Source organism: Lemur catta, chromosome 5 (assembly GCF_020740605.2).
Source record: "Lemur catta isolate mLemCat1 chromosome 5, mLemCat1.pri, whole genome shotgun sequence".
Lineage (NCBI taxonomy): Eukaryota > Metazoa > Chordata > Mammalia > Primates > Lemuridae > Lemur > Lemur catta.
The window spans coordinates 100199756-100216962 of record NC_059132.1 but is presented as its reverse complement, the minus strand read 5'-3'; the positions used below and the strand labels follow the sequence as shown (position 1 = coordinate 100216962).

At 38.8% G+C, this 17207-nt stretch overlaps 1 protein-coding gene across 1 annotated transcript in view; it reads right to left on the bottom strand.

Annotated features, from left to right (window-relative positions):
- FAT1 (FAT atypical cadherin 1) overlaps positions 1 to 17207 on the bottom strand; it is a 114662-nt gene that overhangs the window by 19087 nt on the left and 78368 nt on the right. Inside the window, exons 10-16 of the mRNA XM_045552343.1 lie at positions 9232 to 13299; positions 8486 to 8682; positions 5701 to 5854; positions 4653 to 4886; positions 3196 to 3585; positions 1694 to 1908; positions 1303 to 1440 (exon numbers count right to left, since the gene is read on the bottom strand). Coding sequence (XP_045408299.1) covers positions 1303 to 1440; positions 1694 to 1908; positions 3196 to 3585; positions 4653 to 4886; positions 5701 to 5854; positions 8486 to 8682; positions 9232 to 13299 — 5396 coding nt within the window. The remainder of the gene's footprint in view (positions 1 to 1302; positions 1441 to 1693; positions 1909 to 3195; positions 3586 to 4652; positions 4887 to 5700; positions 5855 to 8485; positions 8683 to 9231; positions 13300 to 17207) is intronic.

Below are 17207 nucleotides of genomic sequence, written 5' to 3'. Positions count from 1 at the left end.
TACCAGCTGAATGATTCTACTGAATGTACTATTTTCCTTTAGGAACCAGCACATCCAAAACTACATTGACTAACCACCCCCGCCCCAGCCCCCTACAAGCTTATACCTCCCGACCTCCCGACTTCTCTTTAATGGGACTACCCGGTCAAAGCAAGACTGAAGAAAATTAGGTCCCCTCTGACAACACTGCTTTCTATGCAGGGCCATATCTAAGCTTTCTGGATTCTAATTCTTCCTTTGCCAGGTTTCCTCATTTGCTTTTCCACTCAGTTCTCACTGCTGCTCTCCCAAGTCATGCTCTTGCTGCTTCACAACTGATTAACTATCACAGTTGTCTCACCTCCCCTGGTCTCTCACTATGCTAACAGAACACTTAGACCTACTGTCGTACTAACCTTCCAAAATGTCTCCTTGAAATAGACAGTCTTCCTTTACTACCCACAGGGGACTGGTTCCAAGACCCGCTCTCAACCCCAACCCAAATCCAGACGCTCAAGTCCCTGATATAAAATGGCACAGTATTTGCATATAATCTAGGCATATCCTCCCACATACTTTAAATTGTCTCTAGATTACTTAAAATACCTAATACCATGTAAACGGCTGTTACATTGTGTTTTTTTATTTGTATTATTTTTTACCATCGTATTGCTATTTTTTTTACTGTTTTTTTCCCCCTTTTTTGGGACTATTTTTGACCCACAGTTAGTTGAATTTGCCGATGTGGAACTTGAGGATACAGAGGGCTGGCTGGACTTCTTCAGCTCACAAATATCCAGTAATACCCTAATGCCTACAGCATCAAGTCTAAACCTCTGATCCTGGTTTTCTGTGTGGCCCATAATCTGTCTGTAAAGTACCTTTCTATCTCCCTCTACTTCTTCATATGATTACTTCAGTACAACTGGGTAAAGGCCCCTGAGTCTACTCTTGGCTTCCATCTCCAAGCCTTTGTTCATGCAGTTCCTCACAGGGAATTTCCTTCTCGCAATTTCTATAGCTTTCCAACTCCTTGCTATTATGTAAAATCCAGCTTCTAGCTTCATGAAGTATCTCAGCACATTAAAGCCAACAGTAATTTCTTCCTGAACACAAACTTCATATTAGTATGGAACGTATTTCCTATATTCTTGAAATTTTCACACTGTAATTGCTTTTCAAGTATTGTCATCTTGCTCGTCAGTTCCTGAGAAGGTTGGCTCTGCCCTTTTGATACCTCACAATCATGCCCAGAAGATACGAACACAAAGCACTTCTACTTATTGATTTGGTAAACAATTTAAATCAAACTTTTCTACTTACCGTTTCCCGGTCTAGAAGTTTGGTGACCTTCACTTCGCCCTTGACAGGGTCAACTGTAAATGGGCTTCCCCGATTGCCATCTATGATGGAGTAGCGGATGTGGCTGTTGGAAGGTCCATCAGCATCATCAGCCATAACCTAGAAAATCACATTCCTGTTTAGGAGGGAGCTAAGCCAGGGGCGTGCATCTGTTAAACACGTTTTCTCATATTAACAGCTGGCAGTTTTATGCAATTATTTATCATAAAGCAGTGATCGATTGGACTAACAAAAGACATTTTAACATATCCAAAATATTTTCAAATAGGCCACTGCAAACACTACATCAATTTTTACTAAAAACTCTTACAAAGATCCAGAAGAAGCAAACTGTAAGGGGAAAAATACACACCGTAATGACAGATTGCTCAAGAACAGCATCTTCACTGATCACTGTCGTGTAGGTGTCCTGGCTAAACACGGGGGTGTTATCATTGATATCGGTTACGTTAATGTTCACAGTCGCGACATCGCTCAGCGAAGGTGTGCCTCCATCAGTGGCTTCCACAGTTAGGTAATATTCGTGAGAGCTTTCGTAATCCAGATTCTCAATGATAAATATGGCCCCTGTACAGAAAATCGAAGTTATTTCCAGCAGTTTCTAACGCCACCACTTTTCCCTACTAGTGACTGAACACTAGTTCAGTAACACTTTCAAACAAATTTAGTTTTCACTTCTAAAGTCTACTCATCATTTACGTATGCTTTCTAATTTCTCAATTCAATAATTAAAAATTAGGAATTTGTCCATCCCAAGATCCTTATTTATTTCTCCTAATTATTTTCCTGATACTCTTCACAATATTTAAATTGCTTTCCCAGACATGACCTATATCTGTTAAAAAATGATTACTATCTCAGCTCTTCTAAACCACAGTTCACTACAAACTTCATTCTAGTTTAATAAAAACACAAAAATTCTGTTCTGTGCCTTTTCATTTTCTTTTCCTTCTCATACTTTTTAAAAATAGAGATGTACATCCTTTTATTTAATCTCTAGAATAACCCTCTATTTACATCCTCATGTTAAAAAAAATCCCTTTTGACTTAATAATTCCTTTAACATCTTTTCACTTCATTACAGCCTATCCTATTTAAAAAGAGAATGGGATAAAAGAGCCCTACAAATAATTTTATGACACATATTAAAAATGTTTTAAAATAGCATCATCACATAGCTATTCTTTATCTAAAATAGTCACATAGAATTAAACAGTTTGAATGGAGCAACTTTTTACAATGTTCTAAGACTTATAGCTAATTTAGACCACAGGTTAGCAAGATTATGAAAGTATTTATGCAGTGAGAGTCAATAGTTCCCATGACTTTTGACCTTGTTGGCAGTCTTTCAAGTGTGATTCAAAGTACTTTCAACTGTTATAAATAACTGCATGATAACAAAGTCAATTTAACAAATTATCAGATGGCCACTATAGAAACTAAGATCAAAGAGGTTGAAACTACTGTTTTACTTAAGAAGTTACTTCCCATGAGTCTGATATAAGAAATAAAAGGAGTAATTACACAAGGTCCTCTACTATTATTCATTCTTATCTTTACTAACTTGGTACACCTTATACCATGACTAAACTATTAGAATGTGATGCTTTAATAAGTTAATTTGCTCAGAGTTTATAACGGATATGCCAGAAATGTATTTTATTAAGTAGAACTACAGTCGGAAGTCTTCTAAACCACTTTCAATCCCAGTTTAAACAACAACTAAAAGAAAAAGTTTATCTTTTTAGAACACTACTGACAGTATGTGGCCTGTCACTTAGAATAAGGTAAAGTGACAAGCAAATCTAGCCTTTTTGGGATAAAGGGCTTCTTCTCATACACAGGATAGGTTACCTGTTTTAGAATCTATGCTGAATTTTCCATGTTCATTTCCACTTATTATTGAGTAGGTGATTTCTGCATTTGCTTCAATATCCCGACTTGCTGCATACACTTGAAGAACTTCTGTTCCAATAAGAATGTCCTCAGACACTGTGGCACCATACTCACGGTATTCAAACACAGGGGGGTTGTCATTTATGTCCAAAACTGACACAATAACACTGCCAGTAGCTGTCAACCTCCTTGGCAGGCCTTGATCTACAGCTTTCAAAGTAAGGGTATATACTGCCTGGAGTTCTCTATCCAAAGGCTTTTCTAATTGAATAATACCAGATAATTCATTAATGGAGAACTGCCCATCAGCAGAGTTCAGCAGTGAGTAGGAAATCTTTCGATTCAATCCTGTTGAGACATGAAATCATGTCAGAAGGCTTTATATCAAGAAATTTAAACTTATTTTTTTTAAAAAAACATAGTGCATATAAAAAAGAAAATGTTAATACACATTCTTTAAAAAATTCTTATGATTATGATCTTGAAAAGCAAACTTTTTGGATTAACAATTTACTGACTTAAAACAAATATATATATACATATGTATATATATATAATTTCATGGGTATCTGATTTTTTTAAACTATTTAATACAGGAGCCTATGCTATAGTATCCAGCAGACCTTTAAAATGTTATCTATTTATTATTTAGCTTCAGTGACAAAGAATTATTTGTAAAGTAACATCTTTGCTATTCTTCTAGTTCTTCAGTATTGCAGGTTGCGTATCCCTTGTCTGAAAACCCAGAATCTGAAATGCTCCAAAATCCAAATCTTTTTGAGTGTCAATATGATGCTCAAAGGAAATGCCTGTTGGAGCATTCTGGATTTGGGATGCTCAACTGGTAAGTATAGTGCAAATATTCCAAAATCCAAAAAAATATCTAAAATCCAAAACGTTTCTAGTCTCAAGCATTTTGAATAAAGGATACTTAACCTGCAATATGACTGAAGAATTTATTCTCTGCTATCCAAATGCTATGCATATATATCCTACAATCAAATTTTCTCCATAAAGAATTTTGAGAGATTTATAAATCTGTAACAACATTTGCTTCTGTTATGTTTCAATGAAGCCAAAAACCTCTCTATGTCACTAATAGTTTAACCACAAAATAACACTTCATTAATTAATTGAACAGGATCTGAAGAGCAGTTAATATAGTCACTAACCCAAATTTTAGTGACACCGGACACCTTACAGCAGTAGGTTCACTGGTCAGGATTTTGGGACTTTAAATATTCATTAACAATGAATTAATTATTCTAAAGACTTCATTCCCCAACAAAGATGGGCTATTCAACATGCATGAGGTAAGGTGAGTTAAACAGGTTGAATCTGGGATGTGTTTTAACACGGAGGCTCCTAAGATCTCAGTGAGCAGTTTGAAGGCAGAAGCATCTTCTGGAGGATACCTGCATCGGCGTCGGTGGCCTGCACTCGTGTCAGCAGCGTTCCAGGCTCTGTGTTCTCAAACACTGTAATGGTGTAAGGGTCAGCAGAGAATTCGGGTGCATTATCATTCACGTCTTCTAACGTGAGCACAACGCTGGCTTGACAGAATCTGCCCCCGCCATCTGTGGCCTTGACTAGAAGATTATACACTGCTTGATGCTCACGGTCAAGGGGGGCCAATGTTTTCAGTTCACCTAAAATGGACAAAAATGGACTCACTAGAAATTTACAATGTGAACTCCAATGGAGCAGCTTTTCTCTTACAATTACAAAATTTTGACTAACAGCCTTCCCCCGGAGAACAATTTTTATCAATGACAGACTCAACTGCTGCATGCACACAGTGAGTTCCAGGTTTTCAAATCCTGCCAGGTGCTAGCTCTTCCAGTCAGAGAGACCAGGCCCTTTTATATTATCTATACTGTTGCAAAATAAAACATTTACGTAATTTAACAAATTAAAGCAATTTTTAAGTTGACTTAAAAATTATATTACTATGTTCATGATTAGTTGGGGGTAATTAAAAAGCTTAAAGGAAAACCATTACTTGATTCCAATTTTAACAAAATACAAATTAAAAGAAGAAAACAACTCTATTTAAAAATTAATGAAATACCATGAATCATTTTAAATATGAAAATGCTAAATTACAAATTTATGGTCATAAATTCAAGAAAACGTGCTATATAAATAAAACGGATAAAGGAGAAAGTTTGAGATATACTCTAACTTCTGAGTCTTTTTTAAAACACAAGTTGTATACACAGTTTTTAAATTTTAAATCCTTGGTTCCAGTAGGTAATATTTTTGCTGTTAAGTTTTTTATATTGCCCCAAATTTTACAACTGAGGTACTGTTTAGATTTCTAAATGATGTCAATTTCATTGCATCAGCACAAATTTGAAAAGGATAAAATGTAATTTCAAATTTTGTGTGTGATCCAAATTTATTCAGATACATGATCTGGTTGGAATACATAATTAATTTTGTCCCCAACTCCATCATTACCTGTGTCTGGATTTAGTTTGAATTTTTCTGCACCTGAACCAAATAATGTGTAAGTAATTTCAGCGTTGGATCGGATGTCTGCATCTGTAGCGGAGATCTGCATGATCAATTTCCCGGGAAGGGCGTCTTCAGGAATGGTGTCTGAATATAATGTCTACAAAGATTTTAAACAATATTGTTGGCAAAAAAACACTGAAAGTCAGAATGACTGCCAAGAGAATAACAGAAATCATTTATCTTTGGCCACAGAAAACATGGGAAATGACTAAAGTTAAAATCCAAAAAAATTTTTTCTCATAAAACACATGTAAAACAAGGAGCCATGTCACCAGCTCTATATCCCTGAGTCTGACCTGACATTTAATCTACAGAATACACAATATTATGTATTGTTGAGTTAGTTTCATAGTTTTAATTCTTATGAGAAAATTAAGTAGGAATCCATATTTACCTAAAAACTGGAGAGAATAAATACCTACTGCATCGTACCTATTTATTTCCAAATACAAGAACTCAGTCTGTAAGTGCTCCCAACACGTAACCAAATAATTGCAGCTGGGAGGGAAGCGATCTTAGCGTTATGGGGGAAAACACAGGTTCCCGATGGCCACAGAGGGGACACAAGGCTCGGGCCCTGCTGGTACTCTGCTCCATCGCGATCCCTCTCTCTTCACAGCTGCGCTAAGTCTCAAACACGATGATCAGCTGTTTCCACTTACAAGTATTTAGAAACCCATGCCATAAATGAAAACAAAGAGAAGCGGATTATGATTTTGTTGAATTTATTTTCTTAATATGCGCTCAATTATAGGTGAACTTATATTGCTGTATTTTGACTCAAGAAATAAGATATTTTGCAATACTGATGAATTCAGAGGATCTAGTGTCCTAATTTACTCCTGAAGATGACACGGTATCACAACCAAATACAATGAAAGTGTTAAAAAGATACACAACAAAATATAAACACTTAGTTTCTATAAGGGGAGATACATATATGTATATATATGCCCTTTCTCCAAAATATAACAGAAAGTACAAATGAAGATCGGAATTAACTCTTTCTCCCTCAGAAATTCCACTTCCTCTCATGAATGAATTTTAAATATTAGGTATTTCCCTGAGAACAGCTGTTACTCTCCACAGCCATAATCCAGTCTGAGTACTTACTGCACCTGCAGCGTCCTCCAACTCCTCTGTCCCACTTCAAAATCATGTTCCCCTCTATGCAGCCTTCTCTTAACCTGTCACCCTCTTCTTCCTTCCTTCGCTCTCAACCTTCTTCCCTGGCCAAATCTATTTCTTCACCAACACACACTCTAACCTGCAGTCAGGCATCCATCCACACCACCGTACTGAGACTGCCACCTCCACGCTGGGCATAGGATCCAAACGGTCTGTTTCACATCCCAGCCATCTTTCTTGGCTACATCACCCCTCTGCCCACCATCCTGCCTTCTCAGGATGGCACTGCACTGGTACTGTTCTCTTCCTTCCAGCCCTGCTTCCTTTTCCCTTTTCCTTTTGTAAATATAAATATCTGTTTCCCTTTATCTCTTTTTATTAGTACCCTCTCAAATGAATTCAGTTACCAGCTATTCATAGAAACTGCTAAGTTTACATATCCTTCCCTAAGACCCATCCTCAATCTCACCATCTCTAAATGCCCCCAAAACACATGTAACTAAATGTCCTATTACTTTAAATTTAACAGATCTGAAGCGGAACTCAACATGCTTCCTCTAAAACCAGCTCCCACTCAAGGCTCCTCTTTGCCACGAAAGCCAGTCTTGACTCCTCGCACATGCCACACTGCTGCATACAGATGGTTTTCCATGTGGTGTCTTTGCTCCTTTCATTCCCCTGCTGCCTCGCTTTGTCTATGATCCCTCCTTATCTCAATAAAGGACACAGTACTTCCACACCGAACTGCTTTCAGGAACTGTTGGTTCACACCGTCTCTACCTTCCAAATACAGGAGTCAGAGCCCATACTTTTTTAGGAGAAGAGTTCAAATCCCCTGGAATGAACGTCACAGCCCTCTATAATGCAGTTCATCCCTCTCTCCCCTGAAACTTTTTTTCCATGACTCTCAACGCACATTCCCCACTCTGGCACACTAAGTGACTCCTCCCACATCTGCACACCCCTGGCCTCTCCCCATCTGCTCCCAATAGTCTAGTCATGGCCTCCCAAGCACCAGTCCTGCCTCTGATTGGCCCTCCTCATCCTCCAGCACCAGGAACCACTCCTGCTTGAACCCCCTGCCCTCATCCTAACCTTGGAAGGAACTGGCTCTTTCCTCGTCTACATTTTCTCCCTCATTAAATGCCGAGCTCCACAAGAGCAGGAGCCCTGTTGTTCTCCTCTGGTTCTCTCCTATGCAGAAGAGCAAGTGCCCCCAAAATGGTCTCTCAAAGCAAATCAGAGCTTTGTCTAAAGAACGGTGGACCAGATATTTCCCCCAAAATAACTGTATCCCCAAATTGAGAGAATCCCTTCATGAAAAGTTTACAGAGCATTTTTAGAGCTGGACACAATTATGATCCTGTCCATAACTTACAGTTTTTTAGAATGAAGTTTTTGACCTATTTAGCATTCCCCAAAATAGTTTTGAAGCTTTTCCAAGACTCATCCCATTTAACACTCACCTCTCCTTAAATAGTAAGTGAATACAATGTAAAACACTTAAATTACACCACAGCATCAAATGACAGTCCTACTGAAAAGATTCAGAAAGAAATTTAAATTCATAATATATAAATTTAAGGAAAGAGTAGCCTACCTTTTCACAAACTGGACTGTTATCATTTGCATCAAGAACTTTCACTTCAACTATAGCTTTTGATGAGAAGGTACCATCAGTCGCTGTGATTGTCAGAAGATAATTGTCCTTTTTTTCCCTGTCCAGAGGCTTCTTCACATAGACCTTCCACTCATTCTGTATATTTTCAACAGCAAACTGTCCCAAAGCATCCCCTCCTATTATGTCAATGGAGGAAGATCAAAGTCAAATTTGTTGAAAGAAGGAGAAAAATAAGTTAACAGCAAAAATAAACTGTACAGAAGATATATGATATTATGGTTTAGAAGAATTAAGGATTTAAAAAATAATTTAAATTTGGTATATATTCGCTTTCCTATTTATAAAACAAAGCAAAGCAGCATTAAAATGTATGAACACAGCATTAAGCCAAATAAAATATAAAGACTGCTAAATTAATAATTTAGCCTACATTAACACTATAGTTATCTCTTTAATTATAAAAAAGTATATTTATTTTACAATGAGTATAAAGTTCCATAGAATGAGTCATAAAAATAAAACAGCCTAATGAAACAATTATTATTAGCTTTGCTCTCGTAACAAACTTGAAATGTAGCCTAACAGATGTTATTTCTACTTATTTTAGATATTCTTAACTAAAATCATCCCTTTAACTCCCAATTTTCATAAAATACATATCTCAGAATTTATACTTCTGAAAGAATTTGATTTTAAATTAAATCATTTAGTTTCAATTTTTTTACCTGTTATGAAATATGTGACCTGTCTGTTAATCTCTTCAGAATCAGCATCTGTGGTGCTTAAGATGGCAATCACACCCCCCGGGGGGTCGTCTTCACTCACGGTCCCTTTATAGATCTCCGCTGTGAATCGTGGTGGGCTATCGTTGACATCAGTGACGGTCACGTCCACAATGGCTGTGGAGGAGAGCTGAACCTTCTCTCCGTGGTCTGATGCAACCACTTTAATCTGGTAACTGTCTCTCTTTTCATGGTCAAGTTCCTTTAGGGTTGTAATCCAGCCTGTTTCCATGTTAATGGCAAACGATTCGATGACTTCTACACTTTGTGACTGATCCAGGCTATACTTCACTTGGCCATTGGTTCCCGAGTCCAGATCAGACGCCCTGATCTGGATGACTCTACTTCCCCCCGGCAGGTTTTCAACAATAAATGCCTCATAGGGACTAGATTCTAAGACCGGGCTGTTATCATTTGCATCTTTCACTTGGATGCTAACATCTACAGAGGCCACCACCTCATAGTCATCACGAGTGCACCTGGCAAGTATGGAAAACTGATACCACTTAGTTGTCTCATGATCCAGGCTCTTCTCCAGTTTCAGTCTCCCGCTCTGTCTGTCGATCACAAAGGCCTCATCTCTGTTACTTTCAGGAGTATTCCCTTTGATCAGGCTGTAAAGAACAGTCCCGCTATGTTCTGCTCGGATGACATCTATTTCTGTTCCAATAGGCATGTCTTCTGAAACTGTATAGGTATAAAAAGGTTCTGAAAATTTTGGAAGCCGCATTTCTGGTGGAAGAATTTTAACATAGACAGGAACAACAGATTCTTTTGGTGGAGACCCATTATCCACAGCTCTAACAAAGAAAGTGAAGAACTCATTTTCTAAGCCAATTAGGCTTTCCTTTGTAATAATTACGCCAGACAGTTTGTTAATTTCCAGATTCTCTTTAACACTTTCAGAGTCTGCTTCAATGGCATAGGTGACATCAGCATTGGATCCCTCATCGGCATCACTTGCAAGAACTTTGATGACCGATGTACCTTTGACTGCACTGGATCCGATGTTCACTTCATATTTGGTTGCTCGAAACTGTGGTGCATTATCATTGTCATCTGTGAGGATGACATTAATGGTGCAGAAAGCAACTTTTCCTCCAGCATCTTTAGCCATTAAACGAACTGGGATTACTTTCTCTGCTGGTGTTTCTCGATCAAGTTTTTCCAAAGTAAATATCTGTCCTCTTTCATTTGTGTAAAATCTGTCTTTGGCAAAGTCATTTACAATATGGTAAGAAATTTGACCGTAAATACCAGAATCCCCATCAGTTGCTTTAACCTCAATCACCAGGGTATGTAAGGGAGCATTTTCAGCTAGTTCCACTTCATATTCATTCTGAAGAAAAACAGGACTGTGCAAATTGCCTCCAATTACAGTTACATGAACCTGAGCTGAACTTCTAAAAACTCCATCAGAAACAGAAATGTTAAGATTGTAAAATGGCTTCAAGGTGTGCCGGCGCAGGTTTGAGAGTGTGATAATGCCCGTTTCACTGTCAATGACAAAATTTTTATGATCGTTGCCAGACAGAATGGAATATTCCAACTTGTCTATGTCTGAACTATCTGCATCATAGGCTTTGACACAGGTCACAAAATGCCCATGAGTGGCATGCTCGCTGATTTTGGCTTCATAAATCTGTTGGTCAAACAGTGGCGGATTATCATTGAGGTCAGTGACATCCACTGTGACAATCACACTGCTGCTCAGTGGGGGCATTCCACCATCAACAGCTCTTACGAAAATCTTGTGCTGCTGGAACTGCTCATAATCCAAGGTTCTGACTAGTGAAATGAGACCAGTGCTGCTATCTATGTGAAAATGATCATGACTCTTGCTATGATTCCCAAACAGCTGGTAAGAAATCCCTCTATTTGGTTCTGAATCAGAATCTGTTGCTCTCACTTGAACGACAGATGTTCCAATTACAGATGCCTCAGACAGGGTGGCTGCATACGACTGCTGGACAAACACAGGAGGGTTATCGTTGATGTCTTCCACTACGATGTCCACAAATACTTCAGCATGAGCCCCCGTCAAGGAGTCAGTTGCTCGTATGCTCAGCTTATATGCTGGGTGGGACTCAAAATCCAGAGGAGCTATGACATTTATCACTCCAGTATTGAAGTTAATGGTAAACTGGTTAAAAGGATCTCCATCTGTGATGCTGTAGAACACTTTCAACCCTTCTGGGCTGTTGGCTTGCACATGGACAACTGGGCTGTGCATCTGGATGTTCTCTGCGATCTCTGCACTGTAGAAAGGCTTTTCAAACACAGGCATGGCTTTGTTCATAACAGTGATTGGAACAATAACTTCAGCTGAAAAGGCTGGGTTTCCTCCATCTTTTGCAACCACTGTAATGAGATATTCTTTATTTAAGGTCTCAAGTTCGAATTGTTTTTTCAGTGAAATTTCACCCGAAGGTCCAATTTGAAAGTGTTCGTGATGTTCCTTAAGGTAGTAATGCACTTCCCCATTTCTGCCACTATCTCTGTCTACAGCAGTAACGTAGCGAATGACATGGCCCACCTCGGTATCCACTTTAACAACAGCATAGTAGGGAAGGTTGACAAACACTGGTGCATTGTCATTTTGGTCTTCTATGGTGACCTTCACAACAACGTGGGCTACGGCTGAAGGCTTATTTTCTTTTGTCACTTCCACAACCACATTGAACGACTCCTGCTGTTCGCGATCAAACGGAATGCCAGTGGTGGACAGCACGCCTGAAGTGCGGCTTATTTTATATCTGCGATCTGGGTTGAGGATGTGATAAAACAAGGGCTCATTGATTGGATTCCCAATAGCAGTAATGACAGCTAATGTTTTGGCTTCAGTGGAATTCTCCTTCACTACTGCAGAGTAGGAATCTTGGGTAAACTTTAACTGACTTTCTTTGCTTTCTTTCACATTAATTTTCACAGAGGTAAAGCTGGCAAACCTGCCATCAGAAGCTCTAATGGTTAACTCGTAGCGGCTTCTTAACTGAGTTGTGTTTTGTACAGTTATAGTACCAGTCTTGTAGTCCATAAAAAACTTTTCCCCAATGTTGCCTTCAGTGATGGAGTATATTAACTGTGAGAATGTGCTTGAATCAGCATCTGTAGCATTTACTGTGATGACCTTTACTCCTCTGTATGATGGCAACAAAAGAGATGCTTCATACACTGACTTGGAGAACACGGGAGGGCAGTCATTAATGTCAATGACATGTACAGTCACATTCGCTGCATATTCAGCAAATAAACGTGGAGTTCCCATGTCATGCACTTGTACAGTAAAGTGAAAAATACTTGTTTCTTCATAGTCCAGACTCAGGACTGTATGAATAGCACCAGTGCTAGAATCAATAGCAAAATATTTGTGTATAGATGGTTCGACAATGTGATAAACAAGCAAAGCATTTGATTCTTTATCAGCATCAGTTGCTCGAATCACTAGAGGGATGTTCTTGTCTGTTAGGACCACACTGTTAATTGAAGCTGATTCGCTAATGAGTCCTGTATATTCTGCCTGCATAAAAATTGGCAAGTTGTCATTCTCATCCTGCAGATGCACTACAACAGTTGTATTAGTGGACAAACCAGCCATGTTAGTTCCTTGTATTATCAATGTATAAACGGGCAAAGTTTCAAAATCCAGGGCTTTCTGAGTGATGATACTTCCAGAATGTGGATTAATATCAAAAGCATCACCTATATTTCCATCTTTTATTTCATACACCACTGATGATTGACTATGGGCTGTGACCATTCCGACAAAATTCCCAATGCTGACAGTTTCACTAATTTCAACAGAATATTCTTTTGATGTGAACTTAGGAGAGGCATTGTCAGCAATTGTGACAAAGATATGCACAGAAGTTATTTCACTCATTGGTGGATTGCCTTTATCTGTAGCTTTTACCATTAAATCATATTCCACTTGGTTACTTCGGTCTAATTCTTTGGCAGTTTTTATAGAGCCCAAGATGGGATCAATTGTAAAAGAATTTCCAATATTTCCTGGAAGGAGAGAAAAAAATATGTTAAAGAAAAATACAAGGAGCAATAGAAGTAGTATCATAGTTGGAGAAACAGAAACAAACACAGATGTCTTGAAAAATTATATTCTGAAATTAAGCAGAAATTCGGGGTATAATATTTGAACAGAACCGTCAACTTGTTTTATTTTTATCCACCTAAAACCAGCTATACTTTTCAGAATTTTCTTCCTAAATTATGAAAAGCTAGAAACAGAAGAAATACCACCCTGTACCTAAAGCCCAAACTCATTCTCTGGGTTAAACTGGGGAGGTCCTGTGCAAGGACATGGTTATCCTTCCGTAAAACAGCGGGAGTTAATAATTTTCCAAGGGTCCCTTCACAACATCCTTCTGGAACACGTATTTTCAGCAGTTATATCTCATAGATTCTCAAGATTCTTCTTCATTATAAAGGAATATATGTCAATTTAGCAAGAAAACTTACATCAAGCTTCAAAAGAGCTGCCTCTTATTTTAAATATTCAGAAAACTGATGAATAAGTTTGTGTAACTATTCATCCCACTCTACGGGTTTTAAAGATTTCAGCAACATTCCCTCCTTAATCTTTTTCAGGTCAATTTATCTTCTAGGTCAGTGGTTCTCAACTGGGGTGATTTTGCTCCCAAGGAGACATCTGGCAATGTCTGTAGACGTTTCTGGTTGTCACAACTTGGAAGGAGAGAGTGCTACTGGCATCTAGTGGGTAGAGACCAGGGATGCTGCCTAGAATCCTACAGTGCACAGGGCAGCCCCCTACAACAAAAACTCATCTGGCCCAAAACATCAACAGTGTCTAGCTGAGAGACTGCTCTAGGAGGATTGTTTTACTTGCTTTTCTTTGGACTTTTTCAGGCTATATTGTGTATATATATTTAGTTGCAACTGTAACTCTACAATAATTCCATAGTTTCGTACCATCAATTGAAATCTTTTTGAAGAAAACAGCAGCTTTCTGCAGCCCTTTTGGAGAGATCAAGGCAGTGTTTGGGCCCTCACATTTGATTTGTCCACGAAACCTCCACCCCTTTCCTATTTCATAAATGAATGTCCAGAATTCATTATTTTCATCATAGCATGGAATTTATTTTCCCCAAATGAACTATTACACCTACCCAAAACAAAGTTCATTTGCCATTTAACTGCCTTCTCAAATTCTTCCTCTAGGTTTGCAATCAGTATGGCATTTCACAGACCAGAGCTGCAAACCAGGGGATTAACCAAGTACTTCTTTCTCCACATCATTAACAGTAAACACTTCCCCTACAGTCTTCATTTCCTTCCTTTAATACATTTTCCAAAAATCCATGACCATTTTTTCAGAGGCCAGACCCAGCCTGGTTTTCATTAAGTCTGCCTGGCTCTGAGTCCAGGCCCCAAGGCAGCGTCTTGTCTGCAACAGGGCGAGGCCCAGGCTCTCTCCTCAGGCCTGGCGCTTGGAGCTGAACCCTGGCCCAGGATGAGGTCCTGCTGCCCCTGCCAGGCTGCTGAGACACTGATTTCCGGCCTGCCTGTATTTACAAGAGGCAGCGATGCCAGGTCCTGGTGTTGTAGGCAGTCATCAGAGCTCCAGGATCCTTTTCTCATCCTACCGGCGCATCACCCCTACCTCCCAGAACTGCGACGGGCGGCCCGGCCCGACACAGGAGACTGTGCTAACTGTCTCCCTCCCCACCCCTCAGACTTCCTGTGTCTGTACTCATAAAGCAGCTGATCTGCCATATTTTATATTCATCCTTCTACGTGCATTTCTCTTATTTTGTATAGGGAAATATTTTGCCAGTAAAGCTTCAAATATGTAAGGCCTCCAAGAAGGAAGGAACAGATTTTATCTGCAGTGTGTTCAGGTTGGCTGTGCTGAACACTGTGCTTTCCATGCAACTTGCTCCCTGCCGTCCAGCCATGCTGGGACCTCCTCGGCTCCCGAACCAGGAGAGCACACTCACCACCGAGCCCTTGGATGTGGCATGTCTTCTCCTGGACACTCTTCCCCAGCCACCCTCACTGTGGTTCCACTCACTCATTCACTCGGGTTGTATTCCAGCGCCCCCTGTGAGCCTCCCGTGACGTCCCAATTCAGCAAGGCTGTTCTGTCTCCTCACCCTGAGTTTTCTTTACAGTATATAGTCTTGTTCTTCATTGGCCATGGGAAACTGAGAAACATTCTTTATTATCTAGGGTGTCTTGACTTTGATAAAGACGGCTCTGAGCTTGTCACTGATAATAAGAAGTCAAACAGGAGCCCAGCTAGTGATTTGCCATACGGATCTCACTGCCTTATTCCTAAGGCAGAAATCATCAGATTTGCAGCCAGGAAAGCAGCATCATACTTATCTGGAGAAGCACTAAGGGCTGCTGAGTGGCATGAATGTGCCCCTGCCTTTGCTAATAATAGGTACATTCACCAAACACTGAAATTTTTTACACACATGGTATTTGTGAATGAATGAATAAGGCAGTAGGAGAAGTCTGTACTAGGTTGGAGGCTTATTCACTAACTTTAGCTGAAATATTAGTGACTTTCTAAACAACCCTAAATTGTTATCTGTATATCTAGATAAACAGCTAAGTTTTGCTCCTAAGCTATCACTCTACTAGACAGAGCTGCACAGGGGGGTCTGTTTCTTCCCCTGTGGACTCATTGGGACGGTCAGTAAGGACCTGCTGACTGGCTGACAGGATGGCAACCTCTATCAACTTTCAAGGCAATTGCATTTAACCTAAGTTTGGGAAAGAAGACCAGTTCTAATCAGTAAGTGTATTTACTGTCTTCTATTTCTAGGCATTACAAAAGTTTTAAAGTAGTGCTCCAATAATCTACTTTTTAAAAAAGACGTAAAGAGAAGAAAACATCATACAGCCAGAGTATGGCACTGATGTGTCTCTAGCACATAAGCCAGTTGTTACCAAAAATATCTTTTATTAATTCCTTTTTCCCTAAAGACTCCTAATCAGGCCAAACCTTTTGCTCAATAAATTACTGCTAATTAAACATGCAGTGTTATGGACTGAATTTATAACTAGTCTTTTGAACTTTACTAAATGTTATCTGACACAAATTACAAGCAGGTGATTATGAATAAACTGTTAAATGACAGGCAGTATGAACATTTTATAATTCATACTATTCCACCAAATACACACACACACACACAATTCTAGCGCATTTTAATAGTGGTTTCCTATCAAGTAATTGTTTAGCATAATTTTACATCACCAAAACTATAAAAATATCTTCTAAAAAGCTCTAATTCTACATTTAAATAGGCCATTGGTCTTATCTATTCTTTGAGGGTAGATAGAGTTCCATTCTTAAAATACCAAATTACTAATTCCATCAGTCACTACAAGCATTCAAAGAATGCACATGCTTTTACTCAGACACCAACAATCATATTTTAACCACCCAGTTGTTGAAAATTATGTGAAAGCTAAGGGAAAGTTTAACATTTTCTCCTACATAAACCCCGTCAGTTTGTCTATGACAAAATTACTTTATTGAAGTGTTCAGGCATGCACAAATGGAATGCACTGTTTTTTTAACAGCTAAATTTCTGAACCAGTGGAAAAAAACTCCATCTTTATTCAAGGCACTACCTACACTACAATGCATTTTAACACTGCAATCACAGGCAGTATGTAAGATCTTATTTGTGAATAATGAACTCAATTTGGTTGTTTTAAGGGAAACAAATGAAATTTCAAATATGTTAACAAATAAAAATAGTTTAACTACCTAAAACACATCAGTATTTTTTTAATTACTTTCCATTTACTCAGATTTTGATTACATGATCTACAGTTAACATACATCTGTACCAATTCTAATTCCTAGAAGAGACCATTTCTAAATATATAGAGCTAAAGTCAAGTTAAATGGAAGATCTTAA